The sequence below is a fragment of the Sander lucioperca genome, chromosome 2, assembly GCF_008315115.2.
Source record: "Sander lucioperca isolate FBNREF2018 chromosome 2, SLUC_FBN_1.2, whole genome shotgun sequence".
In the NCBI taxonomy this organism is placed as follows: Eukaryota; Metazoa; Chordata; class Actinopteri; order Perciformes; family Percidae; genus Sander; species Sander lucioperca.
In genome coordinates, this window is record NC_050174.1 from 48052581 (window position 1) to 48077417 (window position 24837).

Sequence of the window (24837 nt, forward strand, 5' to 3'; positions counted from 1 at the left end):
CTATTTTCTGTTGTTTATGTTCTAGGGTTAGATATGTAAAGATTTACAAATGTGTCTAATTTCAACCATTTGGGGGATTCCTGCGTACCGTCTTCCCAGGACACCAGACTTTCTAGCTCCGCCACTGCCGAGTTCTTCCTCCACAGCTGTAACTGACATTGGAGTGAGTTCTTTAAAAAATACTGAAACTGAACTGCAGTTTGTCTCGTCCTCAATGATTTTGGTGGATGTGGAAATAATGTTCTGTGACACCTTCAGTGGTTTTGAAAATGCTTTTACTGTTAGCAGAAAAGGTTCGGCAGTAAGCCTACAGTACAATCACACGCAATGTATTTTCATCCAAACATTAAAATGATGATTAAACAGATTTTATATCTCAGACTGAGAGGAGACTCTCTGAGACGTTTACTGATTAAAAAGCATTGATTAATAATAATATTTTAGTTCTTAAATCTCATTTTATCAAGAACAAAATCCTCAAATTTCTCAAATTTGCCCAATAAAGCTATTCAAAATCATGTATTATTATTCCTCTATATGACCTTTAACCCTTGAGCTTCCTCACTAAACTAGCTAAACTCATTTTAAAATCTCACGCCAACCTGCCTCCGTCTGTGGAGCAAAAATATCAAAGCTTGGAATTTCCTGGGATTTGCGTAAATTGAAATCAAACAAGAAATGAAATCATCAAAGACGTTGCTTGCGTAGTTTGTCGGCTCCGCCCACTCAGTTTGAAGCTGCTGTGATTGGTGGAGGCGTAGTGGAAATGGAGAGGGGCGGGGGTCACACAGCTCTGTGAACCAATCATCTCAGGGCGTGATGTTGACACAAGCAACTCCCCTCAGCTGAAAAAACACAACAGGGCAAGTATATGTCAGTCTGAGATGTAGTGGAGAAGAAGTATAAAGCAGCATAAAATGGAAAATACTCAAAGTACAAGTACTTTACATTTGTACTCAACAGAACTGTGTCTATGCGCAGAAGTGGCACTCTAATATTATTGGGCCCCCCAATCCATTGGGCTAGAGTGCTGTCAATCTGACAAATTTGATTTCCATTGGATCAGAGTACTGTCACTTTGCTGCCTGTTCTGCCAAACGCTGCCTCTCCATTTGGTAAATGGATATATACTTTAAACACACATTGTATGGCAACTGTGTACTTTGTTGAAATTTTGAGGCCAGTTTAGAAGTAGAAACATATTGAACTCACTGTAGAGCACTTGCACATACATATATATATATATATATATATATATATATACTGTGCATTGCATTTTAATTCTGTTCTGTTTCCTGTTATCTGAAAACTGCGTACAGCCAGGTTTTCTTTGTTGAAGTTTGAGGCAAGTTTATTGTTAATGTATGTGCACTTCATTTTTATACGGTACTGTGAAAAAATCTTCCCAGCCGTTGTTGCACAATTCATGTTTTGACTATCCAAATTTTTAAGAGCCCATAGAAAATGTGTTTTGCATTTGGATACACAATTAGTTGAAAATGAAAACAAGCGAAATTAATAATGAATGTGATGTTTTACGTTTGCAAAATTGCATTGTGTTATTCTGTCCTATCCCATATTTTCTCCATTTCTAAGCAGATTCCCTGAAATCGCCCCTGATTCTCAGGCACTTTTAAGCTAACATTCTATCCAAATATCTGTTTGAATGCGAATATAAATGATCTTGTAATGTTTTCAGTTCATTTAATTGTGTAAAACTAAATTGTACCGTCTTACCTTTCTAAGGGAATATCATTTCAACCATTTACTTTAGTTTTGTCTACAAGACAAGAGCCGACCAAAGGAAGCTAACACCGGGGAATTAGCCGCGCGCTACCCTTGGCCGTACTCGGACGCCCCTATCTCCCCGCTGTAAACACTTTCTGGGCGCTGCTGGTTTTTCGAGGGTAATAACCGTACTAACAAGTCGTCCAATTAACATCATTAGTCATGTTTCCATCTAATTGTCAAGCGAATTTTAAGCGAACTTTTAAAGAAAATGCAAATTAGAAGAGCTTCCATCAACTGGTTTCGAGCGAATAAACTAGACTTACGCAAAGCGTAGTTTCATCACAAGTTGACGTTACGCATTGGTTGTAGATTGCAAACCGGCTTAATAAATCAAAGAGTTTAGAAGCTAAGTTCTCTGGCTAAATGGAGAGAGGTAGCATTGGACAAGTTGGGCACATGTGCAGAATACAGGGTTGTGGCAGAGACATTTGGTGTCAGTGAGACATGTGTATACGCGGTGTGCAGGGCCATACCATTCAAGCTCTTGAACCAATTCGTCAATTTACCCGACGTGGCTGAGGCACAGGCTATAGCGCACAGCAACTCCACCACGTACCTTGTGCCACAAGTGTACGGCACACTGGATGGGACCCATATCCCGATCCTTCCCCCATCCGATCGATACCGGGACTATAGTCATGTGAGTTACATGTTCGCTACGTCACAACTTATTTGGCAAAGCTGTTTCCATCTCCCATTTTGCGCATTAACTCCTATTCTAAAAAGGCAAAAACCACCTCAAGCAAGCGTAAAAACGTTTTTAGCAAATTTGAGTCTTTTCGAATTTTGCCGTTTCCATCAACATTTTCTAATGCGCTACTTCAAAATGTGCATAAAAATATGTTGATGGAAACGTGACTAATGATGTCAACATGTCCAGGACCGTACTTCTGTTCTTCACAATGAAATGGCATGCTTCAGCAACTCCAAATGATTCAGTAAAAGCTGAATGTAAAGTTACAGCGCCACCTGAGCCTCGCCCAAGCCTTCTTACTGCTGTCTCTCATCAAAGTCACCTTTGTATACTAATTAGACATGCAAATGTTTTTGTACATATATTTGACTGTTTGATGAGCGCCGATGTGTTCGGATATGGCCAATTGCCGCGGAGAGTGTCTGAACATGAACACAGTTATGTTATACAGTACTTGAGTAATTGTAGTGTCATTCCACAGCTTGTAATATGAGAGAGGAAGGTGGGGAGGTTACATGACAGAGGTTGCTGCAGTCCATCACCGCCACAATGCAGCGCTTTCCGGCCAGCCGAGGGATGAACGACTCCTTCCAGGAGATCGAAGCGTGAGGCTCAATGACTCTGAAACACAAACAGGTGCACGGGTATAAATACACACAAGCCAAACAGCCACAACATGTCATCACCATAGACTGTATACATAAAGATGGACGACGTGTCTCCACATCCTCCCACTGTACAAAAGTCAAGGCTAAATATTCCGGGTAGGGAAAATAAAAATGTTGAGGTTTTTCATGTCCTTTTACCATGGGCATGTAAATATAATATATATAATATATGATATATGTATATATATAATCTATGAAATAAAACAGAATAATTCTGTTAAACTTATGTAGTTTTGAATTTAAATTTGTTTTATTTTACAGTGTGTCTTTGGAAAAAAAATTCTTACAGGAGATTTTGACATTTGCCATGTAAGAGGCTTTTATGTGTCAATATAAACATTTCATATATCTTTATTTCTCCATAATATACTCACATTTGACCTTTTTAAAGTTAGTTTAGGAAGACATTAACAAATTTATGTATGAAAATATTTGGTTTACCAATTGGGTCGCCTCAACTGTGGGCCGCTTGCTTAAGATCATACACTGTATATAAAGATGGACGACGCGTCTCCACTTCTTCTCACTGTACAAAAGGGAAGCCAAAATATCCTGGATACGGGCGCTGCTATGTATGTGTATCTATCTATGTATGTATGTATGTGTGTGTGTGTGTGTGTGTGTATATATATATATATATATATATATATATATATATACATACATACATACATACATACATACATACATACATACATACATACATACATAGATACCACATTGGACGCTGCTGTTCATTAGAGCAATATGTAGATGCGGCCACAATTTTGGGACAGATATGCCGTGCTGTTTCAATCAAGGCAGGAGTTTTATCCACAATTAAAATTATCATTTCTCGGTACATTTTCAAAGATTTTTAAGCATTTTGCTTTGCTAAAAATGCTATGTATTTATGATGCAGGGTACTTGGTTGAATGGGAAATGCAGCTTTTCTTAGCAAAATATCTTATTTAGTGTCGATAGTAACTAGGGATGAGCGAGTACAGCATTATCTGTATCTGTATCTGTTAACCATATGAATTATCTGTATCTGTACTCGGACTGGGCGGGGCCTAACCCGGAAGTGGGCAGGATTTAACCCGGAAGTGGGCCGGGTTGACTTGAAATGGGCGGGGCTTTAACCGGTATGTTATTTTAAGCATGCAATTGATATGGGTTGATCAGAAATTGTTATATTTATTGCTGATTAGAAAACTATTTACATGACAGCATCAGCATTGAGCTTCAGATCAATGGTTTTGATCACGATAACAAACTATATACAGAACAAGAACAATGAATACAACACATGCGGTTGCAATTATGAAGTAAAATGTAATGAACAAGAGTTTTCATACTCAACATAACTTTCTTTTTTTAACTTTTAATTTTTTTATGATCAGTGTGATTTTTTTTTTTTTTGGTTCTTTTTTATTTTTTTTATTTCCACACCGTGTGTGTGTGTGTGTGTGTGTGTGTGTGTGAGAGAGAGAGAGTGTGTGTGTGAGTGAGTAAGAGAGAGACAGAGAGAGAAAGAGAGAGAGGGGGGCGGGGGGGACTGTGTTCTACGGATCAAATAGTCCGACGCTGTTTTTCAGATCTGTTTAGAGCCAGCTGACGGTTTAAAAAAGAAAAAAAATCTCCGACAGGAAGAGACGCAACGCGAGTCGCATTCTACCGAGCACCACGTCTGAACAAACCCCACGTTTACCAGAACTCTACTGGTTAATAAGTAAGTACTACAAACCGAAGTAAAAAACAAACCTGAAGCTGAAGAAACCCTAACGTTAACGGAAAAGACCCGCGAACCTGAGTGACTGAGGGAGAGACAGAGAGGGAGAGACCGAGTTCTGTGTGTGAGTGAGCAGAGCGGGACACAGCAACACAATAAATCTGTGTGTGTGTAGGGGAGGGGCGCTGTGACGACTAGCCTATCACAGAACGCAGACACAGTCAACTACCCAATGAGGATTTTTATTCAATCCGAGCACAGATATTGACTCGTATTACTCGTATAATACTCGTACTCGGCAAAAGTGCTTTATCCGTACCGGATACTCGTTTCAGCCGAGTATCCGGCTCAACTCTAATAGTAACACAACTTTAAGCCTTAATATAATTTAAATGGGTGAGTAACTTAAAAAAAAAAACCTCATACAGTTGTCATGAAATGTCAAAGGGGGAAATGTAATAGAAACCAAAACAGTTGTTTTTTTTGTACCAGTCTGTAAATGTGTGTATTTGTGCTGTAAAAGTTTGGATTTTTTTAACATGGGGGTCTATGGGGATTGACTCGCCACTCAGACCACTCGAGCCTCCGAGCTGCTGCTTTGATAACATACGACAAACTGCATTTTCAGCATCTTACTAAAATATTACTAATCACCTAAATAAAAAATACTATACCTGACACAAGCTAGCATTAGCTTAACTTAGGTATACCTGGACAGTCACTTAAATTCATGTATCCCTAAAAGAAGGATTAGCGATACCTGCATTTATATCAAAACCTAGAGACTTCCAAACATCAACATGTCATTTATTAATATATATTCGTGTCTAAAGGACATATAAACATCTTTTCCTATTCTATGTTGCCTGGAAACGCTTCCAACACGCTTGCGTGTTGCGTGAAAAATAGGCGTCGGTTCTATTTCTAGCATGTACGCGTTTTCGCGCGTGTCACACAGGCAGTGTGTAAGCTCTAACCTGTTAACATGGGAGCCGAAATAAAAACGGGCACGCCACGCAGCTGACACGCTTGCGCGACGCATCCAGTGTGTAACCGGCCTAAGTTCAACAGCATGCGTTAATCCTGCGTCAAAAAAATGGTGGTGGTGTTGAAAGGAATTTGCTCTAACTCGTTATCGTTTTCATTTTGACAGCCCTTATGAAAACCAAACTGATGAGAAAAATGAACAAACATCAGCGTGATCAAAACTACCTAAAATGACAAAAACCATCTTTGGGAAAAATGTTATTTGATGTTTACTTTGATGGTCCATGTTCCATCAACTCTAAGACGGTGAGGAGTGATGAAACTAGAAAACATTGAAGAAGTTGGAATCTGGAGAATGTTTCGCTCAAACCGATTAATCGATTATCAAAAGAGTTGCAGGTTAATTTAATAGTTGACGACTAATCGATTAACCTTTGCAGCTCTAGAAAAAAGTATTTGACGTGCACTTTGATTTTTTAGTTTGGCCCACGTCCCATCGGCTAACATGGAGGGGTCGCGACTTATGACCTATACTGCAGACAGTCCCCAGGGAGTGATCGAGGTGTTTTGACTTCACTTATATATATATCGTGTGTGTGTGTGTGTGTGTGTGTGTGTGTGTGTGTGTGTGTGTGTGTGTGTGTGTGTGCGCGCGCGTACTTGTTGAGACGTCTCTTCTCGCTCATGACTCCAGCTCCTTCCATGGCCAGCCTACAGTCCTTCAGGGCGAAGTTGAAGGGGTTGGTGAAGGTAACGTTGGCAAACATCTGCTGCCGCACCTGAGGCAAGCCACTCAGCTGGAATCACAGAAGAAGATGTAGTAGAAAAAGAACAACAACAACAACACGCCGAGAACATCAACTGTAAAAAAAATAACGCCAGTGTCCCTATGGTTGTAATGGCGCTGCTCTAATGTAACCGAGGGTTTATTGCATCGCCCATACTCTGGCTCGACTATAAAATAAAGAAACCCGGGCGTCCGATGTCGGAACCAAGACGGCACTGCACGTCTCTCTTTATTAATGAACAACGCAGTCAACGGCCACTCGTTACAGCATTTTACCACTTCTGATTCATTAACAGAGGTAACACAACAAAGTACCTTACACCAAACTAAATCTTAAAGAGGGAAATTGGCCAATTTTCAACCCTGACACGAGTCTTACCGTCACGGTGAGCGTCGGGATCTTCAGCTCGAGCACTTTGATGGCGGTCACTGATTCGTCCTCAATCTGTCCAGTAACAATAAAGTGCAGGCAGATCTGGGTGCCCAAATACGGCATGTACTCGTTAGCTGTGAGCTTCACCAGCTCACTCTTCACTGCAACACACACACACACACACACACACACACACAGATTGTAACAGAGGTTATCTCTAATAACCACATAATACTATTTCCTCTCTGACATCGCTCACTCTGATTGGCCGGCACGGTGATGGTGAAGTTGTGATTTTTCAAGTGACTGGCTCTGACTCCGGTGTAGAAGATGACGGAACAGGCCAGGTTAGCTTGGACGGTTTTGGGGACATCACTGTTGTTGTGGAAATCCACCTGTAGGTTGACATCCTGACCCAGGTTGACCTGGAGAGAAGCGTGGAGAGTATAAGTACATTGAATTTGTACTTAAAGGGTAACTTTGAATTTCTTTTCAACCTGGACCCTATTTTCCTATGTATTTGTGTCTAAGAGACAAATGTGAACAACAATTGGTCCAGTATTGAGCAAGACTCAAAACAAGATGCAATGTAACGTTAATGGGCAAATGCACACCGTCAATTTCCATCCACAAAACGTGTTGTTTTTGCCACTGACATGCTCCGATTATTATTTTAAGTGTCTTGACAACATTATTGAAAGGATCCCTACAGAGATAGACCTTTTTGTTAAAGAGCAAGATCCTTTTTGTTTAACATGAAACATCTCTAAAATCATTAAAATCACTACGCTGGTTTGGTTGAAATAAATTAATTCATCCATTTACATGTAAAAATATGCAGCTCTATATAGTGGCTCTTGGTGCAGCATTGCCATAACTGCTGAAATAAAAATGTTTAAATCAAATCATATATATATATATATATATATATATATATATATATATATATATATATATATATATATATATATATATATACACACATATACATGTGTGTGTGTGTGTATATGTGTGTATATGTGTGTGTGTATATATATATATATATATATATATATATATATGATTTGATTTAAACATTTTCAGCAGTTATGGCAATGCTGCACCAAGAGCCACTAGATGTTTGATGGGTACTTTGCAGCAACAGTATGAGTTTCTCTGAGTTTACAAAGTGCACCTGAATGCACCATGGTGTCCTGTCAGAGCCCACCTGCTTTACCTTCGTTGTTTGTTTCCATAACTTAACACAGGAAAGGCAAAATGTTGCCACAAGGAGACTTCAGGGAAGCAGGAGGATTTTCCAGTTCTGCTGTTTCTCCGTCATCTCTGACTCCGGCAGTGGCCATGGTGTCTGGAAAAGTGCAGCTGCTGGCTACCATTAAGATACCCTTACCTTGTGTCTTTAGCTGCCTGCTACCAGCCGGATACACTACGCTACGTCTGTTTTTCTAGACATGCGAAGTTGGCGGGGGTGGAGAGAGAAAAAAATACAGGGAATCGCCGATCCTTCTTTGATATTGTTAATCGAAAAAAAAGTTAATTTCGCTAAATTTTCGATTTGAAATCATGACACCCATAATGTTCAGTAGACAGACGTGTAGACAGGTGTGTTACCTGTCTGGCGTTAATAATGATAGACAGTGTGATCTCAGGCAGCTCGGATTGATCACTTTCCATGCCGTACTCCTTCGCCCGGTCCTTAGTCCTTTGGTCCTCTGCGCTACCTGCAGACAGAAATCACTTCACCACCGACTCCAACGTCTCCCAACCCCCTCAAGTCTTTAATCAAGTCACATTAAAGACGCAGTATCTACAAACACAGCTGCTGCACAAATTTAACGTACTTGTACTTTATTCACACACAGGAAAACATTGTGCTAATGGAGGAGAAAACTCAGCAAAAGTTGCCATTGCTGCGGTTAACAGACATGGCAATGGAAAGTGATATCTCATGGATGTCTGTGTGTGGGCGGGGGGAGGGCTTGAGAGGAAGCCCAGAGGAGATGCTACTTTCATATCTTGCTAGCTTTTCAACATTACTAACCCTGCCATTAAAGCAACTACAAGCAACTTTCATTTTGTGTTTATTTTGGCATCCCCTGTGGACAAAAACGGTAGTGTAGTGTTTCCATGTCATAAAGATCTTGATTCTCACTTTTAAACGCATTTAAACGACTAATATCGACTAATAAGATAAGTCTCATTTTTGTAATTTGAAATGTGTCTGTGTGTATGTGTGTTACCTGGAAGGTACTTGTAGTTCTGTGTGATGTTGTTTGGTGAGTTGCTGTCCAAAGATTTGGTGTAAACAGCCTTTCCGATGTAATCCGTTTCCACCCAGTACTGAGTCAGAGTCCCGTAGCGATCCCGCTTGTAGAAGACAACGTCACTGTTCACCTGGAGGAAACACCGTTATGATGCCAATTTAGGTGACAGAAAGTGTGTAGCGTTTCATACCATTGGTGCAGCAGGTAATGCGTTCTCTTTAGTTCTAGAGAACCTTTGGCGTCAGCATAGCCTATGCTAGCTGCTAGTGTAAGCTAACATTACCTGCGTTCCACAGCAGCTGCCTCGGTATGTGCAGGCAGCCCAGGAGGGGCCTGTTCCATGTGAAATTGTTTGTTATTAAATATTTAATATTGGAATAGGAATGTAAAGTCATATTGCCATACGTAATGGCTGTGCGTCCGGCCGAACAACACCCCTTAGCTGTGATAAAATCACAACTTACCTCAGCCTATCGTGAGTTATTGCTTAGTTATCATGCTAAAGTAAGTAAAGAGAAGATATTAAGCAAAAAAATTTCAAACCAACATTTAAAACACAAAGTAATACCTTCAATTGAAAAACCTTTAGACGTGGAAAAATTTGAGATTACACATAGAATGAAATCGGATCTACCCAAAGAGGAATCTGTAAAATAAAATTTCAATATTCCAGATTTGCAAAGAGTACTTCCCTCATTCTAACCACGATACCCCCCTTTCCTACCCTTCCCCTTAGCATAATATCTCATTACTCTTCCATTGATTGTTCTAAGGCCTCATGAAATGGAAGCCAGAAACGCCACTTGTTTCCACATGTTTTACGCGTTCCTGTAAAAACACAAAGCTAGGGAGGGACTGTCTCGGATGTTGACTGCCGTTTAAAGTAACCAATAGCACTGCGTGGGCGTTATGCTGCACCCTCCCCCGCCAGAGTGACAGCAGCTAACATGAAACCACAGGAAGAAAGCCTGTTATCTGTGCAGAGGACTCTCGCCACGTATGTTTCTGTGTCTAAGTGAGGGTCACACAGTCAGTGTTGGCCTTGACCAACTGCCACTTTGCTCGTTTGAAAGCCATGATGTCTCTCTCTCTTTCTCATGGGCGGGCCAAATTATCTGGGCGGGCAAAGCAGAGAAAGGGGAGGTAACCTTCCTCCTTATGACGTCATAAAGGGAAGATTCCAGATCGGCCCATCTGAGCTTTCATTTTCTCAAAGACAGAGCAGGATACCCAGGGCTCGGTTTACACCTATCACCATTTCTAGCCACTGGGGGACCATAGGCAGGCTGGGGGAACGCCTTTCAGTGTCCAAAACAGCCATTTTAGGTGAAACAAACTGATAGTAATCATTTGCCCTATAGGGTTACATTATAGCAGGATGAGTCATCAAACATTTAAACATTTTCACAGGAAGAGAACAGACCATGATTATAACGTAAAAATATGTATATTTTTTTTACAAATTTAAAACAACAATAGATAAATGAACATGTATCATAGGGACACAGGCTTAACACTGGGAACATGCATTTTTCACTTCATGAGGCCTTTAAAGAAATAAAGAAAGAAACTAACCTCAGAGAAGACGAACCCTGCGTCAAATGGGTGACAGAGCAAACCTTCCTTGATGGCTATCATTGAAACTGGACCGCAGCGATAATATCCTGTAAAACAACCATCATGTTTAGTGTCCAGCTATCTGTTGATCCGTCCGTCTTCCTCTGTCTGTGTCTGTCTGCCTACCATCACTGGTCTCCTGGGGCGTGGCGTCCACCACCTGCCATCCTCCGAGGCCGGGCGGCAAGTCGTCGCGCCTAATGAACACCTCGTTCCAGCAGTGGTAGTTCCTACAGAGACGTGCTGTCAGTACACCTTTTTGTACATGTGTTTAGTCAGCCAAACCACAGATTACACATGTTCTAATACCTTAATGTTATATCTGATTACCCTCCCCTCCAAAAAAGAGATTGTCATTGTCACAGACCTTACACGGTAAAGAAACTGCAGTATTTGGACTATCTAAGTGCCAGGAAGAGGTCATATCTACGAACATGGTTCCATTGGTGGAAAAAATATTTACTTAAGTACAAATGTAAGGTATTTTCCCCAGTTAGAGCTGGTTAATGTGGCTCGAGAAAGGAAAGATTGGGGTCCCCTGCTGGTGCTACCGCCCCCTTGACCCAACCCCGGATAGGTGGATCACGATAGATGGATGGGTGTCCATTTTTTGCTACTTGTGAGGTGCCAACGCTGTAATGGTGACTTTTCTATATCTCTTTATGTTTCGTTGTTGTCCTTTTGTTTCTCTTTGTGATATTTTTGTGTCTGTGATTTGTAGACGTTTGCATCACTTTGTATTATTTAGCGTCTCACTGTAGTCATTTTTGTCTCTTCGTGGTACATTTCTGTCACTTTCTGTCTCTTTGTAGTCTCTTTGTATCTCTTTGTAGTCTCTTTGAGTCTCTTTGTAGTCATTTTGTGTCTGTGTGGTGAAAAGTACCAAAGTACATTTCCTTAAGTACAAACTTGAGTAATTTTATTGGAGTGTATGAGGTTTTCTTTCTGGTTTAAATCATGACTTTGTCAAAATGTGCACAGGACAGTTGAGACATTTCGAATGGACTAGTTTCTGGCCTGGCGATCTCCTAGCAACAGGGATGACTGACCAAATGGAGTCCCTGGTGTTGCGTTCGTCCGGCGAGCCATCAGGCAGGCAGATGAGGTCGATCTTCAGGTTGCCGTTGCTGTCGTGAGCTGAAACAAAGTTTGTGACGGTCCTTGCCGGGATGCCGAGGGTGCGTAGGACTGCAGAGATATGAAATATTCAAATCATCAAATATTTCATGCTATCAACAAAAATCACATAGTTAATGGTGTGTCACTTTCATAAAACACACTCATGCCTCTGCTCCATTTAAATATAGTAAAAAAAAACAATATATATATATATATATATTTTAGGGCTGTCAATCGATACAAAAAAGAATCTAATTAATTACATAGTCTGTGATTAATTAATCTAAATTAATCGCATACATCATTTTTGCCCGGTGCCTTGATACTTTTTAAGAAAGTTAAAAAGAAAAAAAAAAAGGGTACTAAACAACAGTCGGCAACATTAAAGAAGGCTTGTTTATTGCTAAGGCCATATGGTCAAAATTAAATGATTTAATAATAATGTAATAACTATAACAATAACTTATTTCACTAGTAAATTGCTGTTGAATGAGAAAAACTACTACCAGATGGGAAAAGGGCCTTTAACAACAACTTTGAATGCACCACGACGCTGTAGGTTACCAGTGTCATTGAACGCACCGTCTGTGTTTTTCCAACAATGGCAGCTGCACATTGCATCCCGGTGTTGAATCCTATACAGTAAAACACAGTCAAACTTTACACCGTTTAGCGTTAGCTGTCAGCATTGTAACCATGTTTAATCCAGCTACTAGCTAGCGGTAGGCTAACGTTAGCTGCTGCGATGTTTCTGTTGCCTGTAACGTCTGTTTCAGAGCATCAGAGAGAAGCACAGACATATCAGTTGCCCCGAAATGAGGCGCCGAAATCCGCGTTGCTATTCGGTCTGGTAGATACAGGTCGTGAAGGCACCTGTGCCATATTAGCACCGGATTTCGGTACCCAACCCTATTCAGGAAGAAGATTTTTATAAGTAAATGTTCCAGTTAATGATCCAGGCAGCACATTCTCGTCTCCCTCCTTCATTTTACAGTCCAATGGTGGCTAGAACAAATGTCAGGTCAAATGTCAATATGGAATGGATTAATCTGCGTTATTTTTTTTAACGCGTTATTTTTTCTCAGATTAATTTATTTATTTTGACAGCCCTAATATATATATGAGAAGTCAAATTATATGTAATCTATTTAATATTGTAGTCTTACCTCCACTGCATTTATTTCAGTTGTAGCGACTATTCAGCTAAAGATTTTTACACAAAAGACACAGGACCAGTCTTTTTGTACTCATTTGTGTCACTTTGTAGTTGTTTTTTGTCTCATTGTGGTTGTTTTAGGTCTGTTTGTGATTGTTTTGCAATACTTTGTTGTACATTTTGTAGTCAGTTTTTGGTAGTTTTGTCTCTTTGCAGTTGTTTGCAGCCTCTGTGTTTGTTTTGGGTCTCTATTTGGTTGTTAGGTAGGCCATCTACACTTAAAGTTATCTGAAAGTCTTGACACAACACCTTGACAAGTGTATCCTGGAAACAGTGCATGCTCTTACAGGTGTTGAAGACTCCAGCAAACACCCAGCACTGGGCGTAGCCGACCGGGACTCCGGTTTTGGCGTACTGCCGAAGGATCTGGACGCTGCCCGTCCAAGATGTCGGGGACCTGCCCATTGAGTAGTCGTCACTCCAGTTCCCAACACACACGCCATTATCGTCCTGAGCGTTAATCTGAGGGGAAGAGAAAGGTCAGGGAATCATCAGCGTCATTCTCTGGGTGATCAGAAATGTCTGAACCAAGTTTTTTAAGACTCCATCCTACAACTGTTGAGATATTTCACTCTGGACCAAGCTAGCTGAACTAAAACTGCAAAAATGTCAGGCATGTAAAAGTCTCTTTTCTCACCATTGCGGATCCCATCCTTATCACTTTGATGATGTTGCCTCGGTCGTTGATCGGCATCTTAGACACATCCAGGATGTAAATACAGGCGTCCAAAACGCCGCGCTCAAACTGCAGTAAGAAGAGGGAAAAAAATGCTCTGGGTTGTTTGTATTTCTTTAAAGTTCCCATATTATAAAGTAAGATGTCTTCTTCAATTATAAAGCAGTCAAGGTTCAAAACACTCAAACCACAGAGAAATGCACACAGCCCGTATCAGAAACTGTCGCCAGAAACGTATGGTTGTGAAGACACAACTATACTGTGGATAGGTAAAAAAGTGCCGCTATACAGTGCTGTTACAGCTTTCCCTGGCTGCAATGATGGTGCAGAGACTCAGAGAGAGCAGATGGGTAAACGCTGACCAATCAGAGCCGCCTGTGATTTTTTTTTAAAGGGTATATACAATCGGTAACGCACAGTTTTCCAAGTGACACACACCGGATATCCGGCTTGTCAGGCTTATCGTGGCCGGGTGCCTCTGTTGATCCAGACTAACCTGTCCATAAACCCAGTCACGGGTTGTCACAGCCTCAAATGAACCCTGATACATCACACCATAGTCGTTGAGGACGTACTCGTTCCGCTCTGCTTCATTAGGAAGAAACACAGCATCATCTGCAAAGAGAGACAGTCCGAGAGTTTTTAATACCCCTTATCAGATACAAAACGTTAAACTCTCAAATGAAATTCTCTGAAACATGAAAGCCGCTTGAAGGAAGAATTAAGAAGAGTTTTGTGTATGTGTGTTTTGTGTTGCATCATGTCTTTATAGTATAAAGCTTTTTTGAAGGCTTTATTTAGCTTAAAAAGAAGAATTTTCTCAACACATAAAGGAACACTGCATCCTTCAGTCAGGCACCGAAAGAAACCTTCTGCTCTCACTCTCTCAAAAACTTTTTGAAACATAATTTACAGGAAATGTCAATTAAAACAACAATAAGTCTCTGTGAAAATAGATAAACTTACTTAAAAGTTTTCCTAGATCTCCCTGAATAACTCTTGAAACCGCACAGGACACTCAAACTCTCAATAAACTTAGTATCTTATATTTACTGTACTTAGGTACCAAAATAAACATTCTAATAAATATACTTCATTTTTAAAAGTAAAAGAAAACCATCCCGTTCACCACTGTCGTTGGGATGGTCATCGCCTGTTACGTTGGCTGCAGAGCCTGCAGCAGGTGCTTCCATGACGCTATCAGTTACTATACTGCCTCCTCTTCTTCTTTAGTTTTGGCCTATGGTTTTGGCGCTTGGCAACAAACGGACATTACGTAACCAACTGGAAGGGAGCATGCACTAACTCGCAATCTAGGAGGCAATGATTCACCAAACCTGCTTTTTGCAGTCTAATGAATTTCTTCTGATTTTATTTTGATGTAACGAGATTTGTCGCTTCATTGCTTGAATCTCTCACAGTTTCTGTTTTCAGCTCTAATGCTTCAAAGTAGATGTTGTGTAAGACCTTGTAAATCAAGTTGTTATTCCCTGATAGTCCAAAGTGGTCCAGATCTATTCGGAGTATCGAATGTATCGGAGTAAAAGATAAATTTAATTCTGTTAATTGTATTAACAAATTAAAGTACAGTTGCATGAACATTTGACGTAATTACAGTAACAAAGTCTTTGTAATTTCTCGATTAACTGGTTAGTTGTTTGGTCTATAAAATGTCAGAAAATGGGGAAAAAATGTCAGTCAATCAGTGTTTCCCAAAGCCCAAGATGACATCATCAAATATCTAGTTTTGTCCACAACTTAAACATATTCAGTTTACTGTCACAGAGGAGTGAAGAAACTAGAAAATATTCACATTTAACAAGCTCCAATCACAGAAGTGTTACTTTCTTTTCATAAATAATGACTCAAACTGACTAATCGATTAACCCAATAAACGGCGATTCATTTAATGGTTGTCATCTAATCGAAAAATCTTTGCTTTTTTTCTAGACAGGACAGAAACATCTGAATGGTGACTCTCAGGTGACAGTAGAGAGGAGTGTCAGAGTTCCTACCTTTACACCAGGCGTTGAACAGCACGTACACGTCGGTGGCGGCGTCCCTGTTGGTTCGTTGCATGCCGGTGCCCGCCACGATGGCCACGTTCGTACGAAACCTCCCTACGATGGCGTCGGGCGTCGGCGTGATGCCCAGAGTCACAGTTGCACCCTGACTCTCCACAATCTGACCCGACCACGGGCCTCCAGGACGGGAATTGAAGGTCACCACCACCAGGGAGCCCCTACTGGCTGAAGGGTTTTCACCTGGAGGAGGACGAGGCTTAGTGATGAGGAAAGGATACAAGGAGACGAAAATCCAGAAATGGAGCGTAAAAAAAAAACACATTAAAAAAACTTTAAAAGCGTACTATACTTGATAACTGGTACTGGTGTTGAAAAATAAAATGTTAAAAGAATTAAAAAGAAATATTACGTTGCGGACGTAAACCATTGTATTCCTGTGATCAAGCCGAAGCCGTCTGGGAACAGCTGTCACACAGCAGCTCTGTGTGTGTGTGTGTGTGTGTGTGTTAATACATTTTTGCAAATCATTTGAACTGTATAGTCATTACTTTTAGTTACCTGTTCAATTATCTGTGAGCTACATAAATAAATGCAACATGTAGTGTTCAGGTGTTACAGTTTAACACATGCTCATGAACAGGTTGGTATCGAACGAAAACGTATGCACAACAATTCGTATGATATCCTACAAAATTATGGCAACGTGAGGTGACGTCCGGTCACGTGACAGTTAAGGTTAGCCGAGAAAAGGTGACTGGGAGCCGGCTACAGGGCTGATGTCGTTTCAGCAGCCGTTGCAGTTGAGTTTAGTTGACAAAAGGTGAGCGTCATGCGGCGAAGACAGATAAGTTTAGATACCAAAACAACTAGTTGAAGGGTAACTTTGTTTTTTCAACCTGTTTTTGTGTCTAAGTGACTGATGGGTAACAACATTCTTGGACATTGGTCCAGTATTAAGCAAATCGCTGCAGTCGTCTGTGGTGAAACAAGCTACAATGTAAGTCAATAGGGCAAATGCACACCTTCAATTTATGTCTAAAAGTATTGCTTTTTTAAATGGAGTCTGGTGGGTTTAGGGATAGTATAATTTGAGTTGTTTCTGGTTAAACAAAGAGATTTTTACTCTTTTAGAAGAGGTCTATCTCTGTAGAGATCCTTCCCATAATGTAGTCAGACACTTATAATAAAAAACAACACTTTTAATGGACGAAATTGACGATGCACATTTGCCCCATAGGGTTATATAGCAGCACTGGTTCGCAGCTGCTGGTCACAGCATTGTCGCTCAATACTGGACCTATTTCAAAGATTTCTTTTTGCATGCAGTGCTGCATACAGTAATAAATACGTGGAATACGTAGGAATTACAATGCATTAGTTTTCAGAGCTACAGTATATGTACGAATGCTTCATGAATAGTAAAAAAACAAATAGAAATGTCATGGTTGTTCACAGTTACAGGTTTTGTTTTTGTTCTTTTTTGTGCATGCACATGTAAATTCACAGTCTATTCTTGGAATTTTTGTGATACACGGGAAAAATCTGTACATCTGTGTCCCATCCCAGAATTCATCCTACGAAATTACAGTGATTGTTGGCCAGTCAGGTGACAGTTAAGTTTAGCGGTCTATACGGTTCAAATTAGCCGAGAAAAGGTGACTGTGAGCCGGCATCGACAGTTAAGATTAGACACCAATCGAATAGTTAAGATTAGAAAAAAGATTTCCAGGACGCGAACACGCGTTTTCTGGGTGAAAGTTTTCCGTGGGACACAAACTCCGCTCCCCCTGCCCAACCGTACACCCCGAACCCCTCCCTATGTGGTCCAGAGTCTTCTACAGCAGCAGTCAATAAGCTGCATACAGTTATAAATACATGGAATACATAGGAATTACAGTGTGTTACTATACCAATGGTTCCTGAGAACAGCCTGATTTACATTGTCTAATTATTTTTAAATGTTATGGTTGTTTACCGTTACAGGTTTTAATGTTCGTTTTTTTTTTTGGCATAGACATGTAAAGTCTTTTTTGGGGAATTTTTGTGAAAAACGTCACTGGAAAAACCTGTAAATCTGTGTCCTATCCCTGAATTAAAACTCACCAATCAGGAACTCCAGCTGGAAGTCGTCTCTCTGCTGCAGCGGGCGGTTGAAGGTGACTCTCACCAGGAACTGCTGACCGCGGCGGACCACCAGGTTGGGGGTGTTGTAGGAGGCCGTCTTGTGTTGCAGTTCGTTCGTCTGCTGACACATGTCAACCTTCTGCACCGACAGATACGCTGAGAGGGAGGAATAAAGGCAGAGTACGTCATGTTTGTATGCTTTTGGTCTATTTCCACCCCCGGATGTCCTTCTTTACGGCCGGATGTCCGTCACCTTCCTCTTTCTTTGTGTTGGCGTTCTAAACTGCGGTGGACTTATGAGGACTATGGTTAACTGCTCCTCAGATCTCTGCAGGGTAAATCCAGACAGCTAGCTAGACTATCTGTCCAATCTGAGTTTTCTGTTGCACGACTAAAACAACCTTTGATCAAACACACGTTCCACCAAAACAAGTTCCTTCCCGAGGCTATTTAGCAGAGGCGCCGTGGCTCCGTGCGGAGCTCAGCACCGCCCAAGACGATTGTGATTGTTGTACAGAAATGCCAATAAACCAGAGCGTGTTTTTCTCCCATCCCGGAATGCTGTGTGGACTAGCCAGACCCTCCTCTGCAGCGCTGTGGAGGAAGCTGATGCTGTTGATCACTGATCAGAGAATGTTTTTATTATCATCATCACAGACAGATAAAAACATGAATACATGAAATGGATCTTACCGCCGGCATCAGCAGGTGCTCTGGCTGTGGGAGCGTCAGGAAAAGGCTCAAACAGTGGGAAATCTTCTCCTGAATGCCCAAGGTTGGAAGTCGACACCTAAAGATCAATAACACAAAATATAATAATGAAAGAGAGTAATGAATACATGTAAGAGCAATTCCATGTTGTAGTCCATCAACTTGGAGCTAATTTTACATGTAGAGCGGCAAAGATAATCGATTGATCGATTAATTGTCAACTATTACATTAATCGCCAACTATGTTGATCATCAATGAATTGGTTTGAGTTTTTATTAAAAGTAAACCTTCTTTGATGTCAGCTTGTTAAATGTGAATATTTTTGTGAATATATTTTTTTCACAACTCTTTGACATTTAACTGAATATCATTGACTTTGAGACAAAACGAGACGTTTGATGACGTCATCTTGGGCTTTGGGAAACACAAACCATTTTCTGACATTTTATAGACCAAACAACTAATCGATTAACCCTCAAGTTTTCAAAGTTTCTATTTCAGAAATATGGGTTTCTTTCCACCAAATTGTCAAAAAAAAAAAGTAACGTGGATGGTTCCATACATCGCTCTTCGCATGTAAAATAAATGATCATTCACTACTTTCAATTGAATTTGGGTGTTTTTTAAAAATTTTATAGCATTTGAAAAAAAGAACGTGGTAAAGAGTGACAAAAATGTCAGAAAAAATTCAAAAACATCCAAAAAATAACAAACAAAAACATTAGATAAAGTAACAAAAACTTTTTTTAAAAGCGACAAAAATGTTGCGACAATGTGACAATGCAGAACCATAAGACATGACAGTGTCATGAACACATGACACTGTCATGACAAAGTCATGACACATGAGCCCTAATGACAAAAACCAAATGACACTAAAAGAAGTGTTATGTCATAAACGTTTATCACTTGTTTATAATGTTTATGACACGTTCATGACAGTGTCATGTCACTCTTATGTAGATACCTTCAAGTAAAGTGTAACCGGCTCTTTTAACTTTTTGCAAGAAGAGTGCCGTGGACCTTTCTTCTTTTTGAAATTGTAATGTGTTTGTTGTCAGTGGTGCAGTACCGGCTCAGTGTAGCGCCCCTTGTGGTTGTGTGACTTCCCCTTTGATAGAGACATGATGGCCGGAGGTTTCACTGAAGTCACTGCACAGAGAGAGAAAACTAATATTTAATGCAGGAAACATAAATATAATACTTTGAATATTGAAATGTACCGATGCATATGGTGAATCGGTTAAAAATCAACATGGATGTGTCAAGATTGTGGGCGCCTGGGTAGCTCAGTTGGTAGAGCGCGCGCTCATACATAGAGGTTTACTCCTCATAATGTATAAATGACCTGCGGCCCTTTACTGCGTGTCGTTCCACCTCTCTCTCCCCTTTTATGTCTTCAGCTGTCCTATAAAATAAAGGCCTAAAATGCCCAAAAAATTATCTTAAAACAAAAAAAAAATGTGTAAAGATTGCAACCGGTTAACAAAAAAATGAATCGCAATGACATTTCTAAATGGCCTATGTTTAATCTACTTTGGATTTCACTTGTTAGACTTTTTTCTATGTTTTTTTTTTTTTTTTAGAAATCTAATTATATTTTTTTCAGTTAATTTGTTTTATTTCGGATAAAAAAATAAAGGAATAATTTGTCAGTCATTTGTTACCTGTTAAAACAAACGCGAGGAGATTGTATCGTCGGCGTAAAATCAAATCTCTATTATATAATAGCGAATTATAATTATTGATTATTACTGTGTTCATCACTCTCATGTTGCAGTGGGTAAAGGTGGAGCTCATTTAATGAAAAAAACAATGAAAGCATCAAAAAAGCATTTAAAAAAGTGCCAAAAGCGTCAGTAAAATTGGTGTCTCAGAGCTGTTTATCACTGTTTATATAAATAAAGGAATATTTTCAGTCATTTGTCTGCAGCTCATACTGTTAGAGAAAATCCTGAGTAAATTGTTTTGTGAACTTAAAACCGTGAATCGTATCAAATGATGTGTTGAGTGTATCGTTATATCTCTATAAGATGTCATCATAAAGCCCCACAGAGACACTGTCACTCTGCACGGGGAATATTTATACAAATTATACAAATGCTCAAACGTGGACAAAATATTCCAGACGTTGAATTCAATTATGTTAAAACACAAGATATATTTTCATATCTTCTTCTACATTCTGTTTAAAAAAATGTGAGATAAGAAATAGTCACGAAGCCGTTCTGCATTATGAGTAGTTTTACTTTTGATAATTTAAGTACATGTAGCTGATAATACACCTTTTACCATGGACATGTAAATTCACAGTCTATATTTGTAATTCTTTTGATATTTTCATGTTTCAAAAAATATACAGGAGAAATCTGTAAAATTAAACGGAACAATCAATGAAATCACAGTTTATTTAAGTACTTTATGATAAGTATGTATGACGAAATGGATAGACTTTAAAAATGAACACGTTATTCTTTGCATCTCCAGCTAAAATTGCAGTAACAATAAGTGTGAGTGTGTGTGTGTGTGTGTGTGTGTGTGTGTGTGTGTGTGTGTGTGTGTGTGTGTGTCTCACCGCTCAGATGAAGGAGAGAAGTTGGTCTGTCTGTCGAGTCTCTGATGGTCAGATCAGATGATAATAATGAGATCAACTTCAGCATCAGTTTATATACACACACTACTTCCCCTTTTTACACACACACACACACACACACACACACACACACACACACACACACGAGTGACCTCGACCCAAACAGACACTCTGACTTGTTACTGATCAGCAGTGACATTAAAGGATAACTACTGTTTTTTTTCAATCTGGACCCTATTTTCCTGTGATTTTATGTCTAAGTGACTGATGGGAACAACAATCTTTGACATTGGTCCAGTATTAAGCGTGAACGCTGTAACTGGCAGCCACAGACCAAGCTGCAATGTAACGTTAATTTGGTCCACTAAAAGTTCTGTTTTTGCCACTGACAGGCTCAGATTATTCTAAGTGTCTGACAACATTATGGAAAGGATCCCTACAGAAATAGGCCTTTTTAAAACCTCTTTAAGACCTGTTTAACCAGAAACAGCTCTGAAGTCGCTGGCGCTAAACCCACCAGACTCCATTTAAAAAAGCAATACTTTTAGTGTGTATAGAGCCAACATATTTTCACATGTAATCTGTAAACTATGTGTTTATTTCAACCAAAACTAGAGTTGTGATGGTTGGAAAAGTGGAAAGACGACTCAAAACAGATTATCACAGTTTTATTTTGAATGAAGTGTATTTCACGATGCTAAAATTACTGTATATTTACATGGAGTCTGGTGGCTTTAGTGAACGCGATTTCGCAGATGTTTTTAAGTTTAAAAAAAAGATTTTACTCTTTAACAGAAAGGTCGCCCTCCTTAGAAATCCTTTCAATAAAGTTGTCAGACACTTAGAATATTAATCTGAGCCTGTCTGTGGTAAAACGAGCACTTTTGTGAAGGTAAATACAAGCTGGACAATTGCCCTATTAACTTACATTGTAGCTTGTTTCTCCGCTGCCGACTGCAGCGATCTCGCTCAATACTGGACCAATGTCAACGATTGTTGTTCCCATCAGTCACGTAGACACAGAAACATAGGAAAATAGGGTTGAAAAAAACTAAACTTTAAAGGGTAACTTTGTTTTCTTTTCAACCTGGACCCTATTTTCCCATGTGTTTGTTTCTAAGTGACTGATTGGAACAACAATCTTTTAAATTGGTCCAGTATTAGGCCAGACTGCTGCAGCTACAAAAACAAGCTAAAATGTAACGTTAATGGGCAATTGCGCACCTTCAAACAGCACTTTTTAGTTGACGGAAACTGATGGTGAACATTTGCCCCGGAGGGTTACATCGCAGCCCGGTTTACGGCCGGCCGGTTACAGCGTTCTCGCTCAATACTGGACCAAAGTCAAAGACATTAGTCGCTTAGACGTTAGTGGTTGCTTAGTCTTTTTAAGCTACGTTCTACATAAAATAATATGACATGATGCAGTACTAATGTAATCTAATCTTCCAGCGCTGCCTGGAAGGCATTAGGATTAGGCAATGGTTATGGTTATGGTTATGGTTATGGTTATGGTTATGGTTAGGGTTAGGGTTAAGGGTTAGGGTTAAGGTTAGGTGCCTTGAAGTCGACGGTTGCAGCGCTGCCTTGAAGTTGACGTTGGGGGCCTAAAACACCATCGAGCCACATTGACGAACATTAAAATACTCTAACATGTATTCATTAGTGGTAAAAACAGAACATAATATTCTATAATAATAAAACAGTTTGAAAAAAGCCATTCTGCATAATGAGTACTTTTGATACTTTAAGGACATTTTGTTGATAATACCTCTGTAGTTTTACTTCAGTAACATTTCAGGAGTTTTTTTAAATTGTGGTATATCTACTTTTTCTTCAGTTAAGGATCTGAGTACTTTTTCTTCTTGGGGATACACTTTGATTTTGTTTGTTGGCAGCTGAATAATCTTAAATGAGCTCAGAGTGTTAATGGAGGCTGGTCTCTAAACTCTGACTGCTGCTTTAACAGTAATTAAAAGTAAACATGTTTTTCTGCGTCTGATTTCTGGACATTCTGTGTTTTCCATCACGCAGAAAACAAGTGATTTGAACTTTCTGCATTTCAGATTCAGATACTTTTACTTCACGACATGTAATCAGTTAACAGTTTTTTGATTCCAAACATCAACATTTATATATCATCATGTGTAACACAGATGTGAATGTTAAAGATCCTTCATGCTGTCAGGGTTAGAGGTTTAGTTAAAAAGATGAACTGAGATGTTGGAAAGCTGTTTCCTCTGCAGGAACTTCCTCTGACCTCGACCGCCAGGCTGTCAGGTCATCCTGACCCACTGCTGCTGATTGGGTCAGGGGACTTTATGTTTCTCTTCCTGTTTGCTGACTGGCATCTCTCAACTCGGCAACAAAAGGGATTAAGAAAGTATGATACGAAGAGAAGCCGACAGAGAATACCAGACAAGATTAGGTTTCTTACTCATTTGGGTTTCAACAGTACGATTTGTAAAGGCCTGCTAGAAATACATTTACGCTTTTATGTATTTTGTGTCAGAGCAGGCCTGCTGCCCCTCTGACCCAAAAAGACTTTTCCCCATAGACTTACATCATGAAAGAGATATCTGTAAATCAGTGGATACATTTTCTTTCTAGCCTTACATCCCCAGCAAAATGAAAATTTCATAGTTTTATTTAGTTTCTGTCGACTTTGAATGAGGTATATTTTATGAGGCTAAAATGACTGTTTATTTACATGGAGTCTGGTGGCTTTAGCGAACGTGATTTTGCGGATGTTTTTATGTTTAAAAAAAGGATCTCACTCTTTAACAGAAAAGTCGACCTCCCTAGAATCCTTTGTCATAATGTGGAACCCTGTAAAGGGTAACTTTGTTTTCTTTTCAACCTGGACCCTATTTTCCCATGTTTCTGTGTAAGGGACTGATGGAAACAACAATCTTTTGCCATTGGTGAACATTTGCCCCGGAGGGTTACATCGCAGCCCGGTTCACGGCCGCCGTTTACAGCGTTCTCGCTCTTTCTTTGTCTTTTTTTGTCACAGGTTTCAGAGAAGATGGCGGACCCAAAATACAGAGACATTAGGCAGTGGTCTGCTTGAGGATTTAATAAACTATAATCCATACGACAAAAAGAGTCCTGTAGATATCAGGCAAATAAGTTCCAAACGTCGAGGAAGTCAAAAACAGGAATCACACAAAATACTAGGAACACCAAGACCAACGGTCAACCTGGTCTCACAGAATTCCGTGAAATGAACACGGCCCCTTAACTCAAAATCTGTGGCAGTTTCACGGAATCGCCGAAAATTCCGTGGTCTACGAACAGATTCCCTGATCACAGCACGTTTCTTTCTGCCAGTCGGGCTGCCGCAGAGAAGCTGTATAGCTTTGCTATTATTGGTATTTTTAGCCCAATAACCACTGTTTTAATCAGCATTTATTCACCAGATCTTATCATGGTTTATTTGTATTTCTTTTAATGTTATTATTTCGGTCTATTTCGGCCA

The 24837-nt window shown here is 39.9% G+C and overlaps 1 protein-coding gene across 2 annotated transcripts; it reads right to left on the reverse strand.

Moving 5' to 3' along the window:
* Positions 1-258: 258 nt before the first annotated feature.
* On the reverse strand, positions 259-21423 carry LOC116066807 (coagulation factor XIII A chain-like). 2 transcript variants are annotated; one of them, XM_035999053.1, is made up of 18 exons: positions 21339-21423; positions 19836-19915; positions 18745-18841; positions 18031-18207; positions 15919-16167; positions 14400-14518; positions 13865-13972; positions 13515-13689; positions 11942-12080; positions 11019-11122; positions 10851-10939; positions 9252-9405; positions 8623-8732; positions 7271-7436; positions 7018-7172; positions 6512-6648; positions 3001-3106; positions 259-845 (listed from the first exon to the last, which is right to left on the reverse strand). In XM_035999053.1, the coding sequence occupies exons 1-18, from the start codon at positions 21421-21423 to the stop codon at positions 810-812; spliced, it is 2286 nt and encodes a 761-aa protein (XP_035854946.1). In that variant the 3' UTR covers positions 259-809. The 2 variants fall into 2 exon arrangements, with proteins under 2 accessions (XP_035854946.1, XP_035854947.1); XM_035999054.1 differs by having other exon boundaries at positions 18748-18841; positions 21339-21397.
* Positions 21424-24837: the final 3414 nt, after the last annotated feature.

Bases quoted from the DNA above. Each gene is read 5' to 3' on its own strand.
- LOC116066807 (XM_035999053.1), bottom strand. From the start codon at position 21,423: ATGCTGAAGTTGATCTCATTATTATCATCTGATCTGACCATCAGAGAC. The intron at 18,842-19,835 runs GTACTGCACCAC...ATTGATCTTTAG, and splicing joins AGGGGCGCTACACTGAGCCG to GTGTCGACTTCCAACCTTGG. The intron at 13,973-14,399 runs GTTAGTCTGGAT...TTCTTACTGCAG, and splicing joins GTGACTGGGTTTATGGACAG to TTTGAGCGCGGCGTTTTGGA.